The 7,814-nt window shown below is 41.7% G+C and overlaps 1 protein-coding gene across 1 annotated transcript; it reads left to right on the top strand.

Annotated features, from left to right (window-relative positions):
* The first annotated feature begins 3,164 nt into the window (after positions 1-3,164).
* Positions 3,165-7,025, top strand: SFR1 (SWI5 dependent homologous recombination repair protein 1). Its single transcript, XM_053949088.1, has 4 exons — positions 3,165-3,608; positions 4,980-5,095; positions 6,226-6,612; positions 6,761-7,025. Exons 2-4 carry the CDS (start codon positions 5,000-5,002, stop codon positions 6,950-6,952), a joined length of 675 nt encoding a protein of 224 aa, XP_053805063.1. The 5' UTR covers positions 3,165-3,608; positions 4,980-4,999; the 3' UTR covers positions 6,953-7,025.
* The last annotated feature ends 789 nt before the right edge of the window (positions 7,026-7,814 follow it).

Below are 7,814 nucleotides of genomic sequence, written 5' to 3'. Positions count from 1 at the left end.
GTTAAATGGAAGTTTTATGATGCTCCTGACACTCTGAAAGAGAAGAACCCAAAAAGCTCAAACTGGAGTTTCTAAACTCAAAGCCAGTATCCTTTACTATTACTTTCCATTTTGACTTTGCTACTACAGATGATGCCTATAGGGGAATTAAAACATGTAATTGTCCTGACAACGCTGATGTGTCAGCCCCAGTGCTGCAGTGCTCTTCTGGTACCACAAGATTATTGAGAGAGTACATGGGTAATATCTTTCAACTGTGCAGCCAAACTGGTGTACACTTGGAAGAAAAAATAATCTGATCACTAAAATGTCAATGCAGAAATACCAAAGAAAATAAAACCAAGGAGCACATTTTCCTTTTGGTTCCTTGGGGAAACTAATATCTCTGAAGGGAAGTGGTATGTTCAGCAAATAGAGATCAATAATTTTATTACCCAGTGCACAATTTCCTACACTTTTTTTCAATTATTTTGCTTACCCCAAACTCTTCTGATCACAAGACGAATCAAAGAAATCAAACAACAGCATTATAGTGCTTAATGAACACTGTATTGCAATGAATGTGCTACTGTGTGCACATACTGGTAATCTTAACTGAACAGCATGAGAAACACTGCAGTGTGCCATAAACATGCCAGGATGATTGACACATGGATAATCTGTTTTCCTCAAGGAAAGCAGATGAGCAGTTTTTGAGAAGAAGGTTTCAGTCTGACTCTGGTTTGCCAATTGAAGAAAACATAGTATCCATCACTATTGTGTTTCTGCAATAAAAATACTGGATAGTCACTGGGTAGTGCCTGATGGCACTCTAGTTCCCAGCTCTGCAGGAGCTTCCAGCCAAGTGTTGGGTGAGTCATGTTTTTGCAGTACTGTGTAAAAACCAGGTAAATTCATAGGTAAATGGAGTAAACACAGCTAAACACTTAATACCAACCTGAATAAGACCTTTTTCTAGAGTCACTGCCCATCAGTGAATACTGATGACAATATTTCCTTTCCTCTACTCTACATGTACCACACTAAACTCAGACACCCAACACATGGCACCATCATTCCATATTCCCAGTCCCAAACAATCTGTAATCTCACTTAGGGTGGGGCATACGGGCGTTGCTCTAATTAAGTGCAATGATAATGCACAGGATGACTTTTTCATATGTTATGTTCCTGTAAAATCTTACTGGAATCTCACCTGGCAAATGATCTAAAATCTCAAACTTTGTTGTTCTTGTGCAACTCATCTGTTAGCATGTCTGTACAACAGAGCATGAGTAATTTAAAGTAGGGACCATCCTTGAGATTGAAGGAAATACCCTGTGAACTTGGAGACATGCCATCACAAAGCTCCAGAGTATCCAACCCTCTTGATAAATTTGCAGCAGAAGTTCTATTAGCACTTTTGCTGTTGCACTCAGGAGTCCATTTCTACATATTTTAAAATTAAAATATTTGCAACATTAAATTAGCTGAAGGTTTAAAAAAACAAACTCAAAACCCAAAAAAGGAGCAGATTTAAAAAATGCTTCCAAACTGCCTCAACACTTGGGGTATTGTTCAACAGGGTTTTTTTGGTAGATGGTTACAAAACATAGTACAACACACATAATGTAAATTCCCACATTTGCTACTGAAAATATTATTTCTAAATCAATTTCACCCACAGATAAAATCTTATACAAGGTATAACCTAAAGGCCTCAAGTTCTCAGATTTCAGAAAACAACTTGTTGTAGATGGGTTTTGAATGCTTTGATACCTTTTACTGTAGGAGGGTAAAAGGTTGCTATCATCCCTGTCAAATCCTCTTTGAAATGTGTGAATCTATGAAAACTCATGGTCAAAACTGCAGCAACTGCTAACATGTTATCACACCTACAACACTCAGTGCTTACACACCTCTTACCTCCAGACTGTCTCTGGTCTGAATAGAGATGGGAGTTACACAAGGTGAAGAGAAAATAGTGTCCTCATCTGCAGCAGGAGCCAGGCAGGAAATTAATGCAGTTCTGACACACAAGCTAAGGGTATGATCCAGCAAGAGCATGTGGGTGCCTGTACTCCATGTGCAGCTCTCGGCACAGCTGCGTGAGGCATCAATGCACAGCTCGGGGCAGTTCGGCTGTGGGCAGTGCTGGAGGAACCACTGGGACATCATCCCTAAGGGCTGGGAGCTGTTGTTGTTATGGCTTCCTCAGCTCATTCTGTCAGTTCTGACAGTTACAGTTGAAAAACATTTTGTATAAATCAGTTTTGAGAAAAGTAAATCCACATGGGGAAGCCAGGTGTACAGCTGGCAGAGACAGGAAAATCACTCTTACTTCAGCAGTGCCTTTGAGTGTCAGGGAACTCTCCAATCCTGAACTGCACAGAGTAGCCACAGCTGGGATTGCTCCTTGTCACAGTCACAATCTCCCTGTTTCTCCAGTCAAATTTCTTCATTTTCTCTTCTTTCCCACACCCACGACAGTGCTGCTCAGGTCACACATCTCCCAGTGAGTCCCTCAGTCACACTTTTTCCCCTTATGTGAGGAGACAGTTCCTGGGATAAAGGCTTTTGCACCTTGAGGTGGAGAGTTGTGGTTCCCTTGGCTGTGACCAAAGGGCCTACTGTGCTATCCACAGTGGGGAGCACTCCACACTGAGGCAGAAACCCCTTCCCTGGCACAGGGACACTTGCAGGGACATTGTCTTATCATCTACAGCTAGGCCAGGGAAGGTTTAGGTTGGTCACTAGGAAAAATTTCTGCATAGAAATGGTGACTGGAATTGGAACAGACTGCCAAGAGGTCCTGAAGTCACCACTCCTGGAAGTGTGTAAGACTCTACATGGCACTTGGTGCCAGGGTCATAGTGGTGCTGGGTCATAGGTTGGATTTGATGATCTTAAAAAACTTTTCAGCCTAACTGATTCTGTGAGGTAACACCTGGCCTTGGCCCAGACCCCAGCCATGGCATGGTCAGCCCACGCTGGCCTAAGGGACATAGCACCGCCTGGCATGCCCAGATGCAACAGGAAAGTCTACGAGGTCCCTGGGGATGCCCCGCGTTTCCCGCTCGCGGGACCGGGACCGGGATCCCCCTCAGGCTCCGCGCCCGCCCCTCAGCCCCACAGCGCCTCCCACTGCGCGCAGGCGCGAACAGCTCGCGCCGCCCGGGCACGCGCAGCGCGCAGGCGCGGGGCCGCCCCTGCCCCGGCAGCGGGAGCTTGAAGCGCTGAGGGGAGGCAGGGACGGAAGGGCGGCCCCGCCGGGTTCTTTCTTCCTTCGCCCGGGCCCTGTGGGGTTTGTGCTCCCCGAGCGGCCTCCCTTCGCTCCTCAGCTCTGCGGGTCGGTGCTTCGGCTGCGTTTCTGGGGTGCGGCACCTCAGAACGAGCTCCACGGGTCTGTGGCCCTACTTATGGGCTGCCCAGTCTTCGTCCTGCTTCTCTGCGGGTGGAAAACTAGCAAGGCAGAAGCTTGAGTGTTGATAGTATTGTGTTAAAAGTATTGAGTGTTAATAGAGCCTTGTGTCGTTGAGACAGTAAAAGGAGTGCGTGCCTTTATATAATATAGCTATAAGCAGGAAGAGAGAATGTAGTTACAGACGTACCCAAAGTACAAAACTCAAGTAAGTACTGAAAAGCAAAATTGTCTTTTCCCCTTCTAATTCAAATTTTCTTTACTTGCTGGACAGATTTTTTTGTGCGGTGAATAGCATTACCGATCGAGAATGCCAAGGATTCTTAGCCGAAGATACAGGAAAAGGATTTTAAGAGTGCAGGAGAGCTGTGTGAATATGCTGCCAAGTAACAGCATTAGCAAACCAGAGGAAAAAGTATTTGTTACGGTCTTTTAAAAACGAATTTGCATTAGAAAGTAAAGGCAGAGAATCGGTGGGATTGCTTGGTGTTTTTAAAGCTATCTCTTAGGCTTAAAATTATTTTGCTCCTTGGAAAATTCTTACTACATATTTGTGATATACAGTATGCATAAGAATGTTGTTGCTTTTTCTAAGCTCTTCCTTACAAAAAGAAATAATAGTATTAAACTTCCATTATATTTAATGGATGCTGTGGCTTTCTGTTTAATTGATAGATTGCTAAAATACCCAATTTTAGACTCCTTACTAAGGTCTGGGCTTTTTAAATAGAGTACCATATGTTCAGTGTTGAACAGCTGGGGGGATGTTGACTTCTAAGATAAATGAGGACCTCCATCCTTTGGTATCAAGCCCAGGGTTGCTGGGCTATTAAGGATTTGGCATACTGAAGCTTTGGCAGTTTTCATCTGTGAAGAGGAAGCCCCTTGTGCCAGCCCTGTGTTGCCTAGTTGTGGTTTGCAGGATTTCATTTTTGAGAGGTTTCTGTTTCAAAACTCGTAATTGCAATTTGCAGGTGAGTGGAGGTATAGCTGTTGATTTTCCAGCTGCATTCTGGTCATTAGTAGTGGTTCACAATTGCTAAATGAAATTAAACATTGCCAAATCGATTTGAAGTTGGTTCATGCTGGGAAGTGTGACTTAACCATTTTAATTAAGGTGCCTTTCTGAGTGAGCTTGGGATGTTTCCTGTTAATCAAAACTTCCACCTGTGTGAGTAATTAATTTTTTAAGCAGCATCCCCAGAAGGATCACATGAGACTGGATACCCAATTATATTGTTCTATAGAAAAGATTGTTTACATTTGTGGACAACAAAAATCCTCCTGGCTCCACAGATCTTTAGGAGCAAGGGGAAAAATAATATATACAATGGATTGTAAAAGATTTCATGGCAGTTAGTTGTGTCATGCATCCTCTCGGAGAAAAGCTGTTCACAAAGCAAGATGCTACTTAGCACATGAAACAGTTGTGTAACTTATGCAGATGTCCTTTTCGATCATACCAATTAGAAAATAAGCCTTAGAATTTCATATTAGAGCTTTTTACTAATTTCTGCAGCCACATGGCTCATTATGATCAGGTGACAATAACACCATAATTCATTCTATCATTTAACAGAGACAGCTATTTATCTCGAGATGGAAGAGTCAGTGCTGGATAAATTGCCATCTTTGTGCAGTACTCCAAAGGATTCTGGGGCAGCACCTGCACAGGGCACTAGTTCAGGTAAACAGGTATGAAAACTTCCCACTTTTCCAGTAATGTGATTGTTCATAGTAACAAAAGTGCTGGTGAAATCATCAAGGAGTCAGAAGTCACTGAGATACTGCTTGCTGGAAGGCTAGAGACAGGCACCTTGTACCTCTAGCTACAGGGCTGTGCAGGTGAGGCATGTGCCTGGTGTACTTTGCTCTGAAAATGCAGATGCTTGCTGTGAATACAAAGTGATGGAGCAACATAACCCAATGGCATATTAATGCAAACACTATATAGGGTGTGTGGTGGACTTCTTGCTTCTTTCTTTCAACCTGTTATCTTCAGCTTTCTCAAATCCTAGTTTCTGGGTTGCTGTGCATGCAGGATGACTTTCTGTGACTTCTGCCTGCAGTGGAACAAAGTACAAGCATTGTACTTTGTATACTCTCCATAGTGCTCAGCTCTGCTTTGGTCCTATCCTGGGATGTGAAATGGTGATACTGTCACACTCAACATCCAGATCTATGCAGGACAGGCCTGGTTTGAAAGTATTCTATAACTAATCCCTCACTCTTATATTTTAGAGCATTTCTATAAATAAAAATGTTAGACACGGCTTATAAAAAATAGTTACTTTGAAGAAAAAAATGGTTTTAGATACTTGTGAAGTATCTCAAAGCATGAACAGGTCAAAATTATACATGTATTTCTAATATGTTCTAGAATACAGATGTTTTGTACTAGTTCTAATACAGATGTATAGGATGGAACAGCTGGAAAAGTAACCCTTACCTCCCTTAAACTAGAGGGGAAATTGATAGAATAAAATTAGCCAAGTTGAAATATGCCATATTTATTTTACACAAACACTAGATGAGTAAGTTTGCCTCAATAGAATACAAGATTTTGTCCAAGAAAATGTGGAGCCACACCTTTCCATATCTTGCAGCTGTATCTGCAAATACAAGTGAAAGGAAGAAGTTAAGTCTGGTCAAGTTTTTGAAGGCTATACGGACAATTAGGAAGTCTGGCTTTACAATGATAGTTAAATATATTACATATTCTATGTAAATAATAATGATTGGTAAACAGTTACTTGAGATTTGATAAATATTTAAGAATATTCTGACCACCTGGCTTTTCTGGGTTTATTTATTCTATTTTTTAGCATATGAGTGCAGCTCTGAGGGAACGATTAAGGAAAACAAGACGTTCATTTAACACCAGTTTTACAGTGGCAAAGCGACTCAAAATAGACACTGAAGAAAAAGACACTGCTGGTGCTGACACAGGGTCCTTGCCAGAGACGAGTACAGACTGTTCCAGGTTACAAGATGGTTCTGAAAACCTGGAAGGAAATGGCACTGGACATACATGTTTCGAAAGTCCCTCACAGGAGAGTGATCTCTGTGGATCAGCAGAGAATTCGGATGTGCTACAGGTTGATCTTGGTCAGCAACAGTCCCTTGAAGAGAAAGTAAAGCTGGTGAAACAAGTGCAAGAGAAGGAAGAGCTACTTCGTAGGCTCAAACTGGTGAAGATGTATCGATCCAAGGTGAGGCGATACTTACTCACTGTTTTTTTACTGTGGTGGTTGTGTATTGTCACAGTTTAAGGTATTTTATAAGAATATCTGCAGGGTATCAAAACCCCCTTCGGTCAGCAGATGATGTCTTTTTTTTTTTTGTTTGTCTCAATTTCAGAACAACCTGTCTGAGCTGCAGGCTTTGATAGTGAAGTGGAGAAGCAGCACCCAGCTGATGCTGTATGAGCTGCAGTCAGCCTTTTCTGCAGATGGCAAGAAAGTGAGTCTCACTCAGCTCATCGACACTTTTGGGTTAGAAGACCAGTTACTGCACTACAGCAGAACAGAAGAAGATTTTGTAGATGCATAATCTACAGCTGCAGAGCTTTCTTTGCACAGACACAAAAGCAGAAAAGACTGAATAAATTCTGATTGTGTCAGAAGTGTTGGTCAGACAGTGGACTTTATGCTTTGGGGTTAGGAGGTTTTTTCCAGAGGTACTTGTAAAGCTGTGTGCATACATACAGTAGGCACTGTAAAAGCCATTACTTAATAGAAAAAAATCAAACTGGTGATGTTTTGGAGAATCTGGCTTAATGACTTGGTCAGTGAATTTTTATTTAAAAAAATAAAGTCATAGTTTGACAGGTAGAAAGCAGTCCATTTTTTTAAATTAGTGTATGCATGGTTACTTGTATTGAAATAACTGAAATTGTCAATTCTGTTCATGTTCAGATGGGGAAGAGTTCAGTTGGTAGATACACCCATTTTACAAATGTCTTCCTGGTGCCTGTCAGCCAGTGAAGGCTAATGACATCATTTTGTGAGTTAAGTGAAGATAACTAATTTTCATGGTTGCCATATTCCAGAGCTGAGCTAAGATGTTCTCACTGGCTTTAACTCCTGCTGAGGGAAATGTGTCATAATGCAGCTGCTTTCAGGTTCTGGTCCAGACAGTCTCTTCAGAGCTGCTGTCTCATTAAGCATTCTGCCACAGCCTGAGGTAATGGAAGGAAAGAAAATTGAAACCAACTTCCTATTCTACTGCATCTGAGAGCCAAGGTGTTTTCTCTCTTCAAATAAATAAGAAAAACAAGGCCTTGTTTATTGGGATTGCTTCAAACACAGCATCATAAAGCTGAATAAATCTTTACAATATCATTTATTCTCCAACAAATGCCTTTTTTGAAAGTTCTTTTTATTTAACTTGAAATTGCTTACTTTCTCATCAT

Source organism: Vidua chalybeata, chromosome 8 (genome assembly GCF_026979565.1).
Source record: "Vidua chalybeata isolate OUT-0048 chromosome 8, bVidCha1 merged haplotype, whole genome shotgun sequence".
In the NCBI taxonomy this organism is placed as follows: Eukaryota; Metazoa; Chordata; class Aves; order Passeriformes; family Viduidae; genus Vidua; species Vidua chalybeata.
The sequence above is the reverse complement of the archived record's forward strand: the minus strand, read 5'-3'. Positions and strand labels throughout refer to the sequence as shown.

Excerpts from the sequence above, each read along its gene's own strand:
- SFR1 (XM_053949088.1), top strand. The coding sequence starts at position 5,000 with ATGGAAGAGTCAGTGCTGGATAAATTGCCATCTTTGTGCAGTACTCCA. Across the intron at positions 5,096-6,225 it reads GCACTAGTTCAGGTAAACAG|CATATGAGTGCAGCTCTGAG; the intron begins GTATGAAAACTT and ends TCTATTTTTTAG. Across the intron at positions 6,613-6,760 it reads TGAAGATGTATCGATCCAAG|AACAACCTGTCTGAGCTGCA; the intron begins GTGAGGCGATAC and ends TCTCAATTTCAG.